This window comes from Schistocerca cancellata, chromosome 1 (assembly GCF_023864275.1).
Source record: "Schistocerca cancellata isolate TAMUIC-IGC-003103 chromosome 1, iqSchCanc2.1, whole genome shotgun sequence".
Classification (NCBI taxonomy): Eukaryota; Metazoa; Arthropoda; class Insecta; order Orthoptera; family Acrididae; genus Schistocerca; species Schistocerca cancellata.
This window is the reverse complement of record NC_064626.1, coordinates 95,310,704-95,332,668: the sequence shown is the minus strand read 5'-3', so window position 1 is coordinate 95,332,668 and position 21,965 is coordinate 95,310,704. Positions and strand designations below refer to the sequence as shown.

At 40.4% G+C, this 21,965-nt stretch overlaps 1 protein-coding gene across 1 annotated transcript in view; it reads left to right on the top strand.

The window, feature by feature from the left end:
- LOC126166254 (serine protease snake-like) overlaps positions 1-21,965 on the top strand; it is an 89,384-nt gene that overhangs the window by 48,209 nt on the left and 19,210 nt on the right. The window contains exons 2-4 of the mRNA XM_049920387.1: positions 15,309-15,476; positions 17,233-17,333; positions 17,528-17,637. Of these exons, the coding sequence (XP_049776344.1) occupies positions 15,309-15,476; positions 17,233-17,333; positions 17,528-17,637 (379 nt within the window). The remainder of the gene's footprint in view (positions 1-15,308; positions 15,477-17,232; positions 17,334-17,527; positions 17,638-21,965) is intronic.

The following is a 21,965-nucleotide window of genomic DNA, read 5'->3' as shown; positions in this document are numbered from 1 at the left end:
ATCGTCTGATGATTTTGCTAGACGGTAAATTACAGCGTCATCTGCAAACAATCTAAGGAAGCTGTTCAGATTCCCTTGAAAACAAAATAGGCCCTATATTTATTCTTTCCAAGACGACTGGAAGCTGTTTCGTATGCCAACGGTTTTCCTACACCGTATTAGCGATGATGATGCGTTGTGATTGTAGTGTTCCTTTTTTTTTTCCAAACTCTGCAGATTCTCCTCGCACAAAGAGACTAGTTTCATTCAGTAAGTAGACGTAAGAATTAGCTTCTTCGATATGTTTGATACATATGCACCAATTCCCTCCTCCCCTCCTTATAAAAACAATTGCAGTTATCTATTAAACATTTGCAGTTATCTATTAGTATTAAAGCTTATAAATAATGAGGCAGCCTTCAAAAATTACAAAAGGATTAAAGCAGAGGTGCTGCTTGTCACCTACGTCGTTTAATATATACGTGCAGAAAGCCTTACACTTGTGGAGTGCTGCTGTCATGGACTGTGCGGCTGGTCCCGGCAGAGGTTCGAGTCCTCCCTCGGGCATGGGTGTGTGTGTTTGTCCTTAGGATAATTTAGGTTAAGTAGTGTGTAAGCTTAGGGACTGATGACCTTGGCAGTTAAGTCCAATAAGATTTCACATACATTTGAACATTTGAACTTGTGGAGAAGAAAATGTGCAAGAATGCGCGTTCGGACAACAAAGGAGCCATGCTTGTACACATTGTACTTCGCAGATCACCAGGTAATCGTGGCTATGGAATAGGGTGATATCTATTTTATGCAAAGGGAATTATTAGAACAACATTATAAGAGAGGATTAAAAGCAAATTTTCAAAAGACTGAATACCTTCGCAGTAGATAATGTGCAGGGAACATGATAGTAGATGGCCAGCACATAAAGACACAAAGGGAAGAAAAAATTTAAATATTTGAATAGCATCCTATCGGAAGATGGAACAAGTAATTGGGGAATACAGCAACGAGAAGCCCTTGAGAAGACAGTAATCCGGAAGCGAAATCCTATGTCATGGACTTCTAAGGTAAGTTAGAAAGTAAAGAAGATTAACTATAGAAGTACTGTAGCGCCTTTAACAACTTATAGACGGGAGTGCTGGGAGCTTACTGGAGAAAAAAACACAGAGTGAGAGTTGTAGAAATGGACTATCTCAGGAGACCGTGTAGGATATCTCACCTAGACCATGTAAAAACTGATACTACGGACAAGAGGCATGTTTGAGAAAGCATCACAGGTATGGTAGAACAACGGCAGCTCGCCTGGAATTTCCATACAATGCGAATGACAGAAGGAAGACACAGTTTACGTACTGTCCTTAGAGGAGAAGAGGAGGACCTAATGTTTACTGGTTAGTCTGGTAAAGGAAGTCACGAGGAAAACAGAAACAGAAGCAAAGCATCGAAAGATAGAAATCGATGGCAACAAATGTATGTGGGTTGCGGCGACAGGTAAAGGAACCCCACAGAAAAGAAAAAATTAGCCAGCTAACTCTTAAATAGAACAATGTAATCAATCCGCTAAGGGTGGCAGAATGAAGTCCTAACGTTCTCACAGCTCTTCCACATTTACCTACAGATAAAAGTGTGTTAGGGATCATTTTGCACCCATGGGTTAATTAGTAAAGTGGCAATTTTAGTCTTGCCACCTTCCTCCTCTGAATAAATTTCCGCGTACGACCATGCATATTGCTAAATAATTAATGGAAAAAAACAAGAACAGTACTGTTTGTTTGGTTGGTTGTGTTCATTCAGAAGACAAACCACATCCTTTTTTTCGTCAAACGTTCTCCGTCACCCATTTGTTCACGTGGTAGTATCTTCGATCGAGTGCGACGTGACAAATAATGTTCATACTTATAAGGTTCACTGGTTTCTATTAAATTGCTGAACATTCTCACGAAGTTAAATGCTATTTAGTATTTCGCTGTTCGAAGAGTGATATGACACAATATTAGCGAGAATTTGTCGTAAGTCCCAGTGGGAGACTTAAATGTGCGTATTAGTGCGTCAGTGCCTCACCGTTGGTTTCGGGATTCCCCGCTCCGGTACGTGGGTCGCTCTTTACCGATGACGCAAGAACTGGGAACATGCTCGCGATGAACGGGGCCACCTTTCCTTAACGCGAAGGCAGCCATACGATTCTTGGAACGATGCTACAGAGCTAGATGATACTTAACTACCTTGTCCGATGCTGCTGTTTCCGTGAACTCGTCTCGAAGTCTGATATGCTTGCTTGTAGACTTCCCTCTTCGTTCCTTGTGTTGAGGTATTCACGAAGGCACCTGGGCTGGCGTGACACGATTACGAGCTAAGCAACATTGAAAAGTCGGCTTGTACTATGATTTGGTGCATCTGTGGTGGCTACAGATAAACACTACTGAAACTGCTAGCGACGTTTTGGGTAAACACAAGCGACCAAGCCACCAAAAAATTAATTTAAAACAAATTTCACAAACCTTTTTGTAAAGTTGACAAGTAATAGGAAAGATCGTTAAACATTAATCATTTACACCAGTTGAACCAACTTGGCCAAGCTGTCTTGAAAACTTGAAATTAGTAAGCGTAACATCAAAGACTTTAATATGAAGTCTAACACAGTATTGAATTTAGTAATTATAAAAGACTATCATCATAGTAGTTCGGAAGACAGTTCCGTCTTCACCTATGCTCATGGACACAACTGATCAAATGGTTGGATACAGTTCGATAATACAACTAAAACAGAGAAAAGATAAGTACACTGTAAAATAGTCAGAACGTAAAGTTTTTAATGCAAGCGAACATTAAGCAAAACAATCCTGATACTATATCTCTAAAAACAGAGTAATTACCCAGCCAGAAAGGTTATTCCATTTTAATTCTCTCTTCAAATCAGCATTGAACAGAAGCTTTAAACCAATAGCTTAAAACATTAATGTATCAACACCATTCTAGTTCTGTAGCAGAAATGACGAGATCACTTATAACAAAACTGATAGCTCAGGCTATGGAACAGTTTTATAAACCTTTCTTTTCTTTATTAGCACAACAGGTAGCGTAACAACGAGTGACTTTGCAATACACTGTCTACATTTAATGGTAATGCCTTATAAGCACTTGCAAGAAAAATCATGATGAATTTAAAAAATAGCCATTTTTAAAAAAATCCAAACAATTTTATCTAGTTGAATCTGGATCGGCTAAGGCATTAATCTTTAGTTATACTCCGAGGGTCATTCAATAATTAAAGAGACAAATTGCTCTGGAGAAAAAAGCTGTTATTCTCACAAAACAATACTTTTTCTACTTTTCAATATAATCCCCTTGAACATTTATGCTTCTTTTCCAGCGGGCTACAAACTTTTTTATTCCGGCTGCAAAGAACTCTTTATTTTGATGTTTGAACCAGTTTCCGACAAACTTTTTCATGTCCTCGTTGTCCTGGAACCTCTTATCACGTAATCCTCCTTCAGTGCACCAAACAAATGGAAATCACTCGGTGCTAAATCAGGACTGTAAGAGGGATGAGGAAGTAGTTCCCAGCCATTTTGTTGACGGTTCCACGGGTTAGTTGAGCAATATGACGACGTGCGTTGTCTTGTTGGAGAATCACACCTCTCCTCTAAGATCCACGACATCTATCTCTCATGGCTGGCTTCACCTTGTTTAAAAGCAAATCCGTGTAGTACTGGCTGTTCATTGTACGCTGCTCTTCGAGATAATAGCAAAAAACTGGACCTTCAGCATCCCAAATACCGTCAATATGGGTTTTTCCTGCTGATGCTTGGGTTTTGAATTCTTTCTTGAGAGGTGAGTTGGTGTGCTTCCCCTCCATGCTTTGTCTTTTTGATTCTGGCTCACAATAGTGAACCCAAGTTTTATCACAAGTTAAAATTTTGTTGAGGAACTTCTCACCTTCTCTTTCATAACATTCCTTCACTCTCAACCTTGTTTCCTTGTGTAGTCGCGTCAACTCCTTTGGGACCCATGTTGCACATGTTTTGCGGTACTTTAGCCTGTTACAGATAATATTATGAACTGTACCAGTACTAACTCGAACCTTATCAACTATCATTTCCACAGTCAACGGCGGTCGGCACGAATAACGTCATCAATTCGACTTTCAAGTGAGGGAGTTGAAACTGTAACTGGTCGGCCAGAGCGGTGTTCGTCAGTCACTGAGTCGCGACCATTTTTGAACTGCTATACCCACTTGTAAAAGTTTGCACGATTCATACAACCTTCACAATAAACTTTATACACTCTACAGTATATATTCACTGGTTTCTCGCCTTCTGCGAGTAAAAAACGAATAACAGAATGTTATTCGACTAATGTGGACGTTTTATGCGGACTCGCCATCTAGAATTGTATTTTTGAGGTTATAAACAAAACATTGTTGATATATCAGCTGATCGGGGCTCATCCCAGTGATGCCACTTAAAGCCATAAAAGTACCAAACTTGCCCTGCTAACAGTTTTTCCTCCAGACCAATTTGTCTCTTTAATTATTGAATGACCCTCGTATTAACATGCAGATGCATCGAACACATAAGATTTGTGTGCATTTCAGTGACATCTCTCAAAACCTGTACCAATCATCAACTGTCAAAATGCTGTGATGACTGCAAAAGGCATCAAATCACTGCACACGCGGTCGGGTACATCCTGCGCGACTACAAGTTATTTCGCTCCACTAGACATCAGTCGTATCACACAAATCATCAAATGATGCCGGGTAAACGGATCTATACTGTAGTTAATAACAGATAACCTCTGAAGGTGGACGTTTGCCGAACTTGGCTACCACAGTCCACACCTGACAGTCTTGTGGCGATAACAATCATAATGATGACCACGCATTTTTCAGACATGCGATCTCACTGCGGCATCGTTAAATACACGCTGACACTCAGAATAGCCGTCTTAAGTCACTGGGGCCGAGGCATCTGACTGCCGGTCGAGACTGCAAGTGAGTATCGCCGCTGGTGACATGGAATCATCATTTTCTTCGAATGCTAACGACACGTCACCTAGGCGGTCTCTGCAACGCACGTGGGCTGTTGATAATGTACAGAGATGATCGTAATCGATTCATTGCACTGGAGACAGTACCAACACAGTCTAACAACGGTCGCAACCCTCCCTCTGTTTTTGTTGCCCACAGCGACATCAGCGCCCCAAGCGGCTAGCAAGCGATACTTCTGAATAAGATATTGGATGAGTGCAAATACCAACGTTTATTTTGATTTGTAACATAGTCTTTTACAATATGGATTGTATTTAGTGCCATAAAAATCGACAGTATCCGAGAAAAGACATCACATTTGTCATTCTTTAAGTTTCCTAAAGTGCTGCTGGGTGACTGGCTCACCCAGGTTTTAGGTAAGAGGTCCGTCGTCAGTCACGATTACCTACTTGTTTCACTTCGATTTCTTTTCTCTTTTCCTTGTTTCCTTTCCTTTTTAGTGCGTTTCTTCTCCTCTTGTTTTGCCTCTGTATGTGAGGATTTGGAACTGCGTCAGGTCTGTGTCTTTTGGCCGTTCTCCTTGTTCGCTGTCCGTCTTCGTCCCTTCACCGCATGTGTTACTGTTTCTATGCGTTTGGGCGCTGATGACCATGCTGTTTAGCGCCCGAAAACCTCAAAAAAAAAAAAAAAAAAAAAAAAACACACACACACACACACACACACACACACACACACACACACACACACACAAGGACCCTGGGAGGTACGGAATGCTACATTACAGGACATTTTATTTACTATTCCCTATTAAAGTACAGATATTTACTGAATAATGTCGTTTTCCTTTGAGAACAAAAAATTGCTAGTAAACACCTGACCCGTTGCAGGAAGACGTCATTTATCTAGCCATCAAAGCAGTGTTTTGTTCGCTACACTTCCCGCCAAGTAAGTAAATGTGGAATGTAGGAAACCTATATGGAATGAAATAGCTGCATTATTTGACGCACCAAATAAGCCATCACACTCGTAGCATAAGGGAAACCGACACAGACGTGATAATAAATCGTCAAGAGAAGAAACAATTCCTATCAAAATGCAGCAAGAATCTCATCACTTTTGAAGCAAAAGTAATTACATTTGCAAACATATTCGTCTAATACAAAGTCAAGTGAAGAGTAAGAACGGTCGAATCATTATGCTCCACACTTTTTATTTTTTTATTTTCACTGTTAGACAGTGCCTATGACAATAACAGCAGACAACAGCAGCAATGTGTGCTCCTCATGGATGAGTCATGTGTTTACATTCTCTTGCTTTCAGCGGAGTAAGCCGCAAATATACACGTATTCGGAAGTATTTCTTCTCGAAAATGTTGTACCTTACGTCACTGAGTCAGAGAGATTGAGCTGTTTCTACACTTGTTTCACGATAATTCGTATCTTGTGGCACTTTACTACTGACTAACCCTAAAATATAACAACTGTTTTGATAATTAAGCAGAAAATAATGAAAAACGAACATTATTCGTATGACGCATGGGAGTATGTGCTTTCTTGACGGGGATGATGATGATGTTTGGTTTGTGGGGCGCCCAACTGCGTGGTTATCAGCGCCCGTACAATTTCCCAACCTTTGCTCAGTCCAATTTCGCCACGTTCCTGGATGATGATGAAATGAGGAGGACAACACAAACACCCAGTCATCTCGAGGCAGGTGAAAATCCCTGACCCCGCCGGGAATCGAACCCGGGACCCCGTGCTCGGGAAGCGAGAACGCTACCGCGAGACCACGAGCGGCGGACACTTTCTTGACGCTTGGAACGCTGGTGTCACTGCAGCTGTCAAACGGGAATAACTGTTGCACCAAAGAACGTCGTAACTGTACGTATTAGACTCTGGTACCAGACGGGCCCACTTAAAGATGGATATTCCTGCCCTGTTTCCACTGTTTAAGAGAAATTATTCCGCAGTAGACTAGGTGGTAGGTTTTATTTGGAGCCCTTGTTTGGTGACATCAATTTCGTAGCTGGGTATAAAATTTCTCAACATATATTGAACACACGTCTATTGTTAATTTGGTCCGGTATTTCAGCTATGCTTTCTCTGTGAGTTGAACTTATTATTGTGTGGACGTCATTGTGGACCGAGCGACCTGGCTCAGTGGCTAGCACACTGGATTCACATTCGGGAGGCCGACGGTCCAATACCGCGTCCGGCCATACTGATTTAGGTTTTCCGCGATTTCCCTAAATCGCTGCAGGCAAATTCTGGGATGGTCCCTTTGAAAGGGGACGGACGGCTTCCTCCCCCGTCCTTCCCTAATCCGATGAGACCGATGACCTCGCTGTCTGGTCTCCTCCTCCAAACAACCCCAACCGTCATTGTAGAAGGATACCTCACGTGTTACAAAGAAGCAGATGCTTGGTGCAGCTGGATTTAGGACAAAAAGACGAGAGCGATGATGGCTAGCATTTAGACGATTCTTTAAGTCCTGGGAGAAGATCACATATCCGATTCCGACACTATGCATCCGAAATAGATTCGAGTGATCTTGTCTTCTCCGAGAATGAACGAGGTGGTGATGACTGCTTCAAAAAATGGCTCTGAACACTATGCGACTTAACTTCTGAGGTCATCAGTCGCCTAGAACTTAGAACTACTTAAACCTAACTAACGTAAGGACATCACACACGTCCATGCCCGAGGCACGATTCGAACCTGCGACCGTAGCGGTCGCTCGCCTCCAGACTGTAGCGCCTAGAACCGCTGGCCAGTCCAGCCGACGATGCCTGCTTCAGAATAGGGGATATGAAGAGAACTTTCACTTGGAGTTAGTGCCCAATTGTACGACTAAGATGCTACACAAAAATATAATAAATAATAGATTCTTTGTGGTTAGGCTCTGCCAGTCGGTTAGGTAATGGTCCAGACCGAGAAGAAATATGACATTTATTTTTTCAGCTCTAAGATTTTGAATGAGACCATATACATACCAACCCAAAACTGCAACTCGTAAAGAATAAACTCCAGAATCCTTCCACCTCCAACTATAAAGTTACAGACATGGCTGAAGTTTAGGCATTGACAGGTTTTATTGTTCTGTGTTCCACTTTAAAGCCTGGACGTGAAAACTAGGCATCACTCTTTGCAGCTGAATGTATTGGACGTCCTATTTTTCGTACAACCGTGACCCAAGAATGATAAGTTTTACTGGTGAGTCTCAGATTTGACAATGCATCTACTTGCAAACAAAGGAACAGAGATGATCTTGCAACAACGGTGCCCAACATTATCATCATCTTTTTGTGTAAGAAGGTATGTTCCATGGGGATCATGCAGAATTTGAATCTCATCTCATTTAGGCCATATCCCAAGTTAAAATGTTTATACACAAGAAACCTGCAAAATACGGCATAATGTGCCTCACAGATGCACATACCTCATTTATATAATGCTTATATCTGAGGGGAAAGACAGTGATGGAAGAACATTGTCTGAGGAACAGAAAAGATCCAAAAGCCAACACACTCTGTGATTTGCCTTTCCAATTGTAGGGCATATATGTGGAACAAACAATAATATCAAAGCAAATATTTGTACTTTCAACATTGCAGCACAGACAGCAATCGTGATAATCAAATACATAAGAAATTATCAGCCTCGATTGCGGTAATGAAACCAAAAAACCAAGCTAGTTTAAAAGATTCACGTGCGTTGCCTGACAAGTGGTAGACCACCCTTACCTCAAGTGCGATAATTGAGTGCATAGTGCCTGCTCCATGAACCATGGATCTCGTCGTTGGTGGGGAGGCTTGTCCGCCTCAGCGATACTAGTGTTAGACAAATTACAGATTCAGGTATATCTTCTGAAGAAGGCTCAATTATTTGGGCTGGTTGGTTTCATTACTGCAAATCGAGGCTGATAGTTTCTTATATATCAAAGCAAATAATTGGTCTTCCTCTTCTGAATTGCTAAGCAACTGCTGAAAAACAAGTTGACATCGTTGGAACTCTAAAATGGAACAGAATGACAGCATACAAGTACGTGAAAGGTGACGAACCAACTGCTTAGTGCTCCATGAAAATTTACGTAGGAAGTTTGTAATTTTTTTCCTTTTTATTCTCATGATACCTGAGAATAAACTTCAGATACTATTTCATGTGAAAAACAAGTTGACAAAAGAAAGAAGCAGTTTCCAGTATTTATGGTTTTAGTAAGGAACTTCCATAATTGCCTATTGTTCCAAAAAATCTAAGCCAGTTATAGTGCTTCGTTCACTCCACCACCTTGCATATACTGATGAAGAAAGCAACAGACCAGAAATTGCGTTTGCATAATGGCACAAAATGTGGCGTAGGCGCTCTAGACATGAAGTGCAGTAAGTATTCAGGTAACCGGTCACTGGCAGTATTTTACCTTCCAATATTAATGAGCTGCGCAAATGTCTGTTATGTGCAGAGGATTGACAAAAATACGGAAGTACCAAAACCGCGACATATTTCTATGCCTAATACGGTCTAAGAAAACCGTTGTCATTCAAAGCGGCTTCCCGTTGTCTCGGAATGGATAAATGTCCTGTTTTGCTTTCAAGGGAATATTATACCACCCTTCCTGCAACATAGTAACGGTAACGGTGATGGAGGTGGAAAGCGATGATGCATACATCTCACCACAGTAGATCACAAAGGCTCAGTATGATCTGCTGGCCAGGTGAGATGGGACAGTACATCCTCGTGGTCACAAAACCAGTTGTGAACAATGTAAGCTGAGTGAACAGGGGCACTTGAGAAGAAGATGGAAACCGTGTGAAACAACTCATCTGACCAGATGACTTTCTTTCATTACTCCACAGTCCAGTTTTTATGGCTCAGGCACCACGTTTTCCTGTTATGGGCATCTGCAGTACTGGTGAGTGGTTTTGTAATTCCAAATCGCCTACAATTTCCTGCTTATGGAGCTCCCTCCGTGATATTTTGGTGGTGTTAGGATTCAAAAATGCGACATTCGTTCAGAGTGGCTTTTGCAGCTGTCGTCCTCTTATTTTTCGTCATAGTCCTTTCCAGTGACAGTCCTTCAGGATCACTCAATCAATACACACTTTCTTCCACATTGTGGTTTTGCCTGTAAGCGGTGCCTCTTGGAGCTCAAAATACTTTGGTTACCTAGCACCCACTTGATAGGAACCGGTAATTTCCAAGAATGATTGCCTATCGAAGTCGCGGGGTCCAAACGATACATATCGAACGCACGATCCTAAATCGATCACGCGACTGTGGTAGCGGGCGTTATGATCAATTATTTGTGATCGTCAGTTTTATCTGTTTTCCATCGTTCATTTAATTGCTGTAAATTACATACCTCCCAAACTTAATGGCAAAAAGGGAATTGTTCCTGTAGCGTACACATCACATGGTCTTTCGCATGACAACACCAACGACGAGCAGGTAAGTCATCTCCTTTGTAATTACAAGTATTTTTGTAACGGTCTTCTTTTGTCATTGCTGTAGTGACCACCGTAAACATACTCATAACTCCCGCCACCAGAGTCGCGTGATCGATTTAAGATCGCACGATCTGTATGTATCGTTTGGACACAGCGACTTCAATAGGCAATAAATCTTGGAAATTACCCAAGAACCAACAATTTGCCCTCGTTTGACTTCACTTAGTTTACATAATGCACTCAAAACTGCTCAGAAAACTGTTCCGACCAAGACTTACACTTGGCAACGTACTGAGGTCACTGTTCAGGTGCAGTTCGTGGTCAAATACAACAGCGCAACGTGCAGGCCACATCTGAATTTGTATTCAAGCATGCATTTCTCGCAGTCGTTTCCGTAATTTTGTTCAACTCCTGTTTCTACATAGAGGTACGACGTCAAGATGAGTTCATGAAGAGTGTAGGAATGAGCTTAGAGGACATACGAAGAGAGAGCTCCAGATTCCAATCTTGCCGGAAGAACTCGGAAAATCTTTCAGATATTTTGGGCGAAGAGCAAAGAGATGGTGATCTAACAAAACGAGAAACAAGCGACAAGCAAGAATAGAGAAAAAGCTGTCTTTATCGAAGAGGCAGACTATACACAGAGGATGCGGCACGTTAAATTAGCGCTTCCTGCGTGCCACGTTGCGCTATTATCCGCTATATTTTCGAAAGTCAGACTGTGGTTGTTCTAAAGGCGAGGTGGAACGTGTGCGAGCTTGTATGATACGCAGTTGCCGAATTCTTTTCGGTATCGTGCCCATCGTTTGCGCAGTGTATAGTTGCACGCACAGAAGCAATAACAAATATTTCGTATTCCAAGTTAGCGCTGTTTTACTGGTGGACTGATGTTAAATACTTATACGGCTACTGACACTGTCGAAAGACGATTATATAAAGTAATAGTGCTATGCAAACGCCACTGCTCTAGGTCGTTAAGTGAACGCTGACAGCTACTGCATTGCGTGTGGTGAGAGATAATGCTCGGAGTTTAGTGTTCTCAGTGCGCTCTTGACACTGTGGATCTCAGAATACTGAATTTCCTAACGATTTCCAAAATGGAAGATAACCATTTGTCTAGTTCAGACAACCATTCCACATTCAAAGTCTATTAATACCCATTGTGTGGCCATAAACGTGCCGGAAACCTTTTCACACGAATCACCTGAGTACAAATGACAGCTTCAGGAGGTCGACAGTTCAATCCTGCGTCCGGCCATCCTGATTTAGATCCGTGATTTCCCTAAATCACTCCACACAAATGCCGGGATGGTTCCTTTGAAAGGGCACGACCAACTTCCTTCCCCATCCTTCCCTAATCCGATGAGACTGATGACCTCGCAGACTGGTCTCCTCCCCCAACAACAACAAATGATAGCCCCACCAATGCACTGCCCATTTATACCTTGTGTACGCGATGCTACTGCCATCTGTATATTGCGTATTGCTATCCCATGATTTTTGTCACTTCATTCCGTATTACAGAGATGTTGTTGTTGTGGTCTTCAGTCCTAAGACTGGTTTGATGCAGCTCTCCATGCTACTCTATCCTATGCAAGCTTCTTCCTCTCCCAGTACCTAGTGCAACCTACATTCTTCTGTAGCACCACATTTCGAAAGCTTCTATTCTCTTCTTGCCTAAACTATTTATCGCCCACGTTTCACTTCCATACATGGCTACACTCCATACAAATACTTTCAGAAACGGCTTCCTGACATTTAAATCTATACTCAATGTTAAGAAATTTTTCTTCTTCAGAAATGCTTTCCTTGCCATTGCCAGCATAAGTTTATATCCTCTCTACTTCGACCATCATCAGTTATTTTGCTCCCCAAATAGCAAAACTCCTTTACTACTTTAAGTGTCTCATTTCCTAATCTAATTCCCTCAGCATCACCTGACTTAATTCAACTACATTCCATTAGCCTCGTTTTGCGTTTGTTGATGTTCATCTTATACTCTCTTTTCAAGACACTGTCTATTCCGTTCAACTGCTCTTCCAAGTCCTTTGCTGTCTCTGACAGAATTACAATGTCATAGGTAAAGCAAAAAGGTAGGTCACATAGCACACTGTCAATGGATTGCCACTATGTCTATGCAGCATTTCTTAGGCCAAAGGGCATGGTGATTAGTATATGTGTTAATGCTTTCATGCAGTCAGGGATGCTAAACATCAAAGTGCCACTGAAGAAATGGTTAAAATGGTAGAAGTTGGAGACTGGTTATTTAACAGGGGCGGTGAAATGATTGAGGGCACCAAACTGCATCCTCCGGCAGTACTAGGAGGAGAGCACTATGGGCTGTTCAAATGCCAATGATGCCATCCCAAAGCATGGCCTTGATTTCGGCTTTAGCAGCTGCAAGTCAGTCTGGTGTGAGGCATCATGGCCTGCTCAGAACTGGAATAACAGACATGATGTGAATGTGTTGGACTACACTGTTCTGTACCTCTCACAGTGCTCAAAGTGGGCATACAATGGCTGGGGAATTGATCAAGAAGGCTTTGGTACTGCCCTACATTAGCAGCATAAATGAGCTTCAGAGCAGAGAAGCTTTTTTCTACTTTGCTCTGACAAAATTTAATTTCTTTATTGTTAGGTTATTACACTTTGATGCATACATTACTCCTGTTTACAGTGTTATTAGTTGGCATCTGTTGATTATTTTACTTCATAGATAAAATTCTTTTGTCTCTGTTTGATATCCTGAGAACAAAACGTAATAGTAGTGCACAAGACTAGTATACAAGACCATTAAATAAATATTTATGTACTGATTTTAGTATCATTTTTTCACTACATAGCTTAGACCATGAGCTACAAATATTATGGTTCAACCACTCCAGTTCAGTCTGTAAACATAAAAATTACTCAGATCCAGGATTGTGATCAGATAGTATGCTGTAGATAGATGGCTCATACTTCAGTCTTTGATTTTAATAAATACGTAAAACATTGTAAATAATTTCCTGTTAAAAATATTGTTGCTGTTAGTGTAACTGATAGCGATAAGCTGGATTCTTGAGATTAATCATCATTCTTTTTCATGTACATATCCACAGCCATTGTAAATTCCTTCAATGAAATAATTTTACTCTGTAGACTATTATTTTATTTTGAAACGAACACTTTATTTCATTATTTAGCAGTTAGTTACTTTCTCACCCTTGGGGATTATGGAGCTACATTCAGTAAAAATTTTTATGTCCATAACACATCAGTGGAACATATTGTCTATAAATAATAAACAATCATTTTTATACAGGAAGATGACTCCTTCAACTTAGTCATTGTTTTAATGGCTTTTGTCAGGAGAGAAGAAATAAACTATCCATGTTGGCCTGCAAATGTTAGAAAACTGATTCACTGTGTTTGAGAGCAAGTGTAATTGCTGATTGATTTTTTTAGCCCTTTCTTTAAGGCAGCCAGTGGAATTAGAATTGAGAATTATGTTGGAAAATAGTGGGGTGGTATGAAACTTCCTGGCAGATTAAAATCGTGTGCTGGACCGAGACTCAGACTCAGGACCTTTGCCTTTTGAGGGCAAGTGCTCTACCAACTGAGCTACCCAAGCACAACTCGCACCCTGTACTCACAGCTTTACTTCTGCCAGTACCTCGTCTCCTAGCTTCCAAACTTTATAGAAGCTCTCCTGTGAACCTTGCAGAACTAGCAGTCCTGGAAGAAAGGATATTGCAGACACATGGCTTAGCCACAGCCACGAAGTGTATTGCATGTAATAATGCTGAATGACTAATAAAGAATCTGAATCTGAATCTGGGGGATGTTTCCAGAATGAGATTTGCACTATGCAGCAGAGTGTGCGCTGATAAGAAACTTGCTGTCAGATTAAAACTGATTGCCGGACCGAGACTCGAACGCGGGACCTTTGTCTTTCACGGGCAAGTGCTCTACCCAAGCACGACTCACATCCTGTTCTCACAGCTTTACTGCTGCCAGTACCTCGTCTCTTACCTTCCAAATCTCACAGAAGCTCTCCTGCGAACCTTGCAGAACTAGAACTCCTGGAAGAAGGTAGAGCACTTGCCCGTGAAAGGTAAAGGTACTGAGTTCGAGTCTCGGTCAGGTGCTCAGTTTTAATCTCCTAGGAAGTTTCACAGCAGCGCACACTCTGCTGCAGAGTGAAAATCTCATTCTAGTGGGGTGGTATTATATTGGTGACAGTAAAGCATCATAACAATATCATTGTTGCCATCCTGTGCAGGGAGAAAGGAGATGCAGAGGTCATCTAAAAGTGGATGAGTGAGGAGGTGGTAAGGAATCATATTTTGTTTGATATTTGTGTGCATGGGTAACTGAGTGAGTGAATATACATTATTTCCTTACTTCACCAATTACACTGCCACCATCCATTGGCAAGGGTGAGCTGAACACAAGGCTACTAGCTAGCTGCCAGCAAAGTAAACTGCATTACCTAGAGTAAAGAAACAGTGTTGCTTCATGTTGTACAGTCAATATTAAACTGTAGGTCCTCCTATACCTGGCTGGGTAAGTCAGTTGAAAGGTTGGAGAGATGCAAGGGCATTATGACCATGCCTAAAAAAGCACTGATATGTTCATTTTCAGATTGGGGCAGCTTTACCTTAGTAGGAACTTACAGTAAATATAAGAAAAAAATATTTTTATTTAAAATGTAATAAAAATTGTTTGATTACATGACACTCTTGATAAGTTGGGATATCAAACATATTGCCAAGGTTGAGTTAAATTTGTCATACCAGAATCTCTAATTCCTTTCTCTGGAGGAAAACATGCATTTAGGACTGCTACTGATAAAAATTTATGATGGTGCCTGTCATACTTGTATTGGTAGTATTTTGGCATGTGGTTGTGTTGCAGACTTGGTGTGTCAGCTGCCCGATGGCTCTGGTGGTCTGTGTCGTGCTGCCAGTGACTGTCCGTCAGCATCCTCTGCTGAGGCATGTGTTGCCAAAGGCCTTGTCTGCTGCCCCAGCACCACAACATCCCCAGCACCTGCCACTGGTGTTGGCATCAAAAGCAGGCAAGGTATGTGTCTTCACTGTAATACTGCCATTTCTTTTATGCAGTTATTTTGCTTGAAGTACTTAAAAGAGCTTATGGCTAATAAGAATAATTTGATCATCTTCTAACATTCATCAATCTATAAAACTACAGCCAGGATATCAAAGTGAACATGTTCCTAGGAATCGCAGTGAAAAAATAAATAACTCCTTCTCATAGAATCACTATACAGACCTCAAGAAATAACTCTGTTAATTTTATTTGCATTAAATTGAATGTGAACTTCGTTCTCATCTAACTAAGACTGAGCTTTCCCTCTCAGTTTTTCAGTTGAAGCAAGTAATTGGAATATGTAATAGATTGTTTCTTTTCTAATAATTTTTCTATGAAAATGTTGGTAAACATTTTAGAAAATCGTTTTTGAGTGGAGATTTCAACTTCGAAAGATTTAGCAATGGGCCAGCAGTGAATATTATTTTCTAATAAAAACTGTACTGAGATGCCAGTCTGCCCCAACATTCCCATGGACTGATCTTGTTTCTTTGATTTTAAATGAAGTGATTGGCTTGATCTGGAGACTTCAGAATTCAGTAAAACATTGATTATTTAAATTCTGCTTGAAGGCAGATTTATGTGTAATTTATTCTGAAGTTTTCTTAGTATGTAACTCATTATGTTTAACTATAACTAATTCTGTAAATATAGTTCCAGGCTCAGTGAAAGAGTTGTAAGCATTGTAAAAACATATAAAAAAAGTACTGAAATCTAAAGAAATTCTAAAAGTTTCTTACATGTTCATAACAAATGTAACCCAGAAGTTGAAAACAATGGGTTATTTGACCCAGTTTGAAGTCAGTAGGACAATACTCTGAAAGAGACTGTTGTCTTTTGTCAGCACTATCTGATGCAGAACATAGTTTTGGGCTGCCATATGTCTTTATTCCAACACTTTTTTCTATAAAATGTTCTTGTTGCCCTTCCAAAAATACCTAGAAAATGTAAACCATTTCACTTAGTGCCTTCTACACAGAGAAGTGCTTGCTTATTTACATCTAGGTGTACTAACTTAACACAGAATTGGAAGATTAATGCAAATTTATTTTCATTACAGAGGTAGTGTAGGGTATAATTCACATATGACAGTTTTGTCCCTCAATAAATCATACTTGTGTGTGTGTGTGTGTGTGTGTGTGTGTGTGTGTGTGTGTGTGTGTGTGTGTTTGTGTGGGCGCGCACGCGACCTTCATTAAACAATCCACTCCACTTATGTAAAGATGTCCGAGTTCTCTTTACAAAGGCGATTATTCCATTAAAATTCATCATCGTTTTTTATTCTTCCAGACTGTAACATGAAACAAGCAGTTTAATTATGATATCATCATGAATGAACCTTAAATGTTCCATGTGTGTTGAGGAATGTTTTGTCAGTGCAGTTGCAATACGTAATTAAAGGATTTTGAATACCCTACCCAAAAATAATTAAGCACAATGTGATTAATTGTAGGATAATTTTGTGGGTTACTATCATTAGTTACTAAATCATAAGTGATTACTGACATGTATTATGTGAATAAGCCTTAAATGATAGGATTCTTGAGAACTGATGAATGAAGTTTCACAAGTGTTCACTGAGGCTGGCAAAAACAATGGGGCAAAGATATATTTCTGATAAAAACAGTGTAGCAAAAGGCATATCAGCAGTTCAGTTATGGTATGGCTCAGTGGAAAAAAACAAACAACTTCAGTCCTTAGTACTTTTGTCTTGTTTTTGTTTATACAGAATGTGAAAAGAGTGCACAACTAGCTACAGTGGATGAGTGCCCACCGATTGAAATGACTCCTGGCAAGAATATAGCAGTACCAGGCCTATTCCCCTACCTAGTGAGTATGCTTGGAACATTAAATTTTTAATTATTGTCACAATTATTTATTGATTTATTGTTTGTAGTACATACTCTTAATATTTTATGTAAATGCAGACTTCCTTGTCAGGCCATTATCACAATATTTTTCTTATGCCATAACCTTTAAAAATCATGAAATCTTTGTAGAAAGAAATGTCTTCTCTGTTTCAGGCAGTACTAGGGTATGGTAATCTAAGTGACAGCAAATGGCTTTGTGCTGGTGTGCTAGTGAGTGAATCTTCTGTGCTCACCACTGCACGATGCCTAGGAAATCGTAATCTGTAAGTATTAAGTCATCAGGTACATTGTAGCTTTCTACAAAAATAAAATTAAGTTAATATAATTTGCCACACATTCCTTGAAGTCTGCAGTCAGATCCAGTCATACCCATGGCTCAAATATTGACAGTCTCAGAAAAATGTAATCAATATGATAAAAATCTCTGTTTACAAGTTCTGCCAAGTAATTTGTTACTGATTAACAAAAATATTGTTAAAACTGTACACTAGTAATCACAAGAATCACTTCATCATCCATTACAACTTTAATAAACTGTTACCTTCTCCCTACCCCCTCACATGAATACTCAGTTCAAAAATGAACCTGGAAATTTGGCTGCCAAAGTTAGTAGAAATGTATGTATTTATTAAAAGATTGATGTGTCACATTTACATGAAAGATCTTGCCAAGAACCTAAGAAAAGTATCGTCCCACATCAAATCATCCATTGACCTGTCCGGTTTGGCAATAAGAGACAGCAAAAGGAAAGCTGAAGTGTTACATTTCCCCTTCAAGAAATCATTCATGCAGGAGGATTTTGCAGATACCATCATTTGACTGTCAGACTGACTGCCATGTGGAGTTAATAGTAAGCAATTGAAAGAGTTGAAACAAATAAATCACTAGGTCCAAATGGAATACTTTCTTATTTAATGTAATTGGACAGTTACTTATTTAGCTCTTCTTGGTTGCTTTCATAGTTTAATTCTTATATGCCTTGCCTATTTTGGCATTTAAAAAGTTGTAGCCTACAGTTTTAGTAACTGTAAAGTACAGATGCACACAATCTACAGTGCAGTTGGCATTTCTTTTGAACAGCAGCTAAATGGCTCAGTATGGTGCTGGCCTCCATTGGTGACACATTTGGAGAGTAATATGTTATATATTTTGCTTTCTGCATGTGCTTTTATAATTAATTCGTAAGTTAATAGTACTAGGGTAGACAGAGCAAGTGGATACAGGAGGAGTTGGCTGCAGCTCCAAACAGCCAAAATCTCTTTCGGCCATAGTCAGCTGTCTTCAGCCTGATGCCTAAAGGTGTTGTGGTTGTGGAGAATGTGTTGCATCACTTGGGACACCTCAGTAATTGCTTCTTTAGCTCACGGGCTCTGCTGCAGGGTGTTCAATGTAGGGAAGCTGCCATCACTGCAAGGTGACTGGCAGGCTGGAATGCACTTGCACCACTTGAGATGGAGAATGAAGAAGGAGGCGGTCTGACCTCGCCCAGTCACCCTTTGAGTGGACAGGTGGCCACTCCTCCAGCAGAGTCCGAGCAGGCACATGGGGACAGGTTTTTTTTATTTTTATTTTTATTTTTTTTAACTTGAACGTTAGGCTTATTACGGAGCCAATAAGAGAAATAGCAAAATGCAATGTATTCTCAGTATGTCTGTATGGGGGTCTCATCCATGGTGTGGAGGAGATCCTATCAGCAGCTATTGAGGATGCAGGGTACTGTTGTCCGCAAGTTGTGGCTCTCGTCAACACCAATGACATCTGTCACTTGGGTTATGAGATCATCCTCAGTTCATACAGGTGACTGGCAGTAGTAGTGAAGACTATTGGCCTTGCTCATAGGGTATAACTCAGTTTTCAGCATCATAGTCTAGGTTGCAAGTAGAACTCAGTTTTCAGCATCATACCCAGATTTGGTCGGGATCATTTGTTTTGGGGCTGATGAGAGGGTCTGAACCAAAGACTCCACGGGTTGTGTGAAGATCTTTGCAGCTTTCTGAACCTGCATTATGGGTTGAATAACTGTAGAACTCAGAGTCATAGTTCAGGAATTCACTACACAAAGAAAGCAGCTACATGGATAGCAGGGTACTTGTAGAGAGCATAAGGGTTTTTTTTTAAGCTAGGCGGTAGATTGGGATCCTCCAAACACTCACCAAGCAGTATGCGAAGTGAAATTAGACTGCATATAAAGTAAAGACACTGTAGCAGTCAAAATTTTAACAATAAATCAAAGAAGCAGAATTTACTTCCTTTCAGGAAATTTGTTGCAGTCAAATTATTCTCAGAACAGAGAGCTGGCTGAAATTCAGAGTAGAATGCTCTGAAATATTAATTACGGCATGGAATGTGTATCAAAAAGAGTGATTAGATGGCATGGGGGTGGGGGGGTTGTTGGAGAGTGTGTTCATTGCAGCTGACAAAAATATTGTCTATCAAGTTCGAAATTGAGTCTGATGGTGCAGTTATCTAGACACGAGTAAAAGGCCTGTGGGAACTAAAGTTAGTTCTTGGATGTTTTCACCAGCCGCCCTATTTTACCATGACAGTTTCAGAATCATTCAAAGAAAGGGTACACTCAGTGGTGCAAAAATACCCAAAGCATGCAAAATTAGTTTGAGGCAATTTTAACCTATTGAATCTATGAATTAATTGCAGATGGTGTAGTCAGTCAGTTTTGTGAAGCAGTTTTGAACAGTTTTCTGAAAACTGTCTTCAACAGCTGGTTAGATAGCCCACATGCAATGAAAATATTTTAGACCTTGTAGCTACAAACAGGCCTGACCTTATTGACAGTGACAGTAGAGACACACAGGTTACTTATCATTTCATTGTTGTGATAGTGGTTAACAAAGTTAATAAAGCTGTTGAGGAAGCGGTGAGAGTATTTCTGCTAGAAAGAGCAGGTAAGCAGTTGTCATTATTTCTGAATGGTGGATGTGAAGGAATTATGATTAAAGTTTAAACTGATTGTAAATTACTCTCTGAAGAAGTAGATGTATTAAGCATGGAAGAGGCTCACCATGGTCTATTAGACTGGTTTATTAAACTGGGAAAAAGCTGAGGAAGCAAAGGCCGTTGCACTCTCGGTTCAGAATAAGATGTGAAAATGACAACAGGCAAAAGTTAGAAATAAGTGTGTTTGTAAAAGGACTAATGTGTGAAGCTTACAACTACCACCATCATACCTTAATGAAATATCTTCCTGAGAACCCAAGAAAATTCTGGTTCTACATAAAATCACTACACAGATCGAAAGCTTCTATCCCATCATTCATTGCCCAGTCTGGCTTGCCAAAAGAAGACAGCAAAGGGAAAGATGAGGATTTAAATTTTCCATGTAAGAAATCATTCACACAGGATGATTGTTAAAAATACCATTGTCTGAACATCACACAGACTTCTGTATGGTGGACACTTCACTTCACTTCACTTACTATGGTAAGAACCATCACTGGCATAGAGAAGCAACTGAGAGTTGAAAATAAGTCACCACGTCCAGATAGAATCTGAGTCTGGATTTACAGAGATTACTCTGAAATTGGCCCCTTACTTGGTCTGCATTTATCACCAGTCTCTCGTCTAGCACAATGTCCCCAAGGACTGAAAAACAGTGCAAATGACTCTTGTATACAAGAAGGGTAAAAGAATGGGCCCACAGAATTATAGACCAATATCATTAATTAGTTTGCTGCAGATTTCTTGACAATATTCAAATTTAAAGTATACCTAAGTCAGAAAAGCTGTCAACAAACTAGCACAGGTTTAGAAAGCACAGCTCTTGTGAAACTCATCATGTAATTATCTCACATGATATCTTGCTAACAATGGATTAAGAGCAATGGGCAGGTTACAAATCTCTAGATTTCTGGAAAGAGTTTGACACATTGCCCCCCTGCAGACTGTTAGAAGTCTGAGCATACTAAATAGCTTCCCTGATATGCGAGTGGCCCAGTGAAGTGTGATACGAATGCTCTTGTTCTCTATATACATAAATAACCAGATAGATTGAAATGAACAGAAAAATGCACCTCTTTGCTGATGACATGGTAGTATATGGGAAAGTATTGTGGAAAGGGAATGTGGAAGAATAAAAGATGACTTACGCAGAATTTCTATTTGGTGTGATGAATGGCAGAATGCCCTAAATGTAGAAAAATGTAAATTTAATTAAAAAGAAAGATGATGAGACTTACCAAACAAAAGCGCTGGCAGGTCGATACACACAAACGAACACAAACATACACACAAAAATCTAGCTTTCGCAACCAACGGTTGCCTCGTCAGGAAAGAGGGAAGGAGAAGGGAAGACAAAAGGATATGGGTTTTAAGGGAGAGGGTAAGGAGTCATTCCAATCCCGGGAGCGGAAAGACTTACCTTAGGGGGAAAAAAGGACAGGTATACACTCGCACACACACACATCCATCCGCATATACACAGACACAAGCAGACATTGAATGTCTGCTTGTGTCTGTGTATATGCGGATGGATATGTGTGTGTGTGCGAGTGTATACCTGTCCTTTTTTCCCCCTAAGGTAAGTCTTTCCGCTCCCGGGATTGGAATGACTCCTTACCCTCTCCCTTAAAACCCA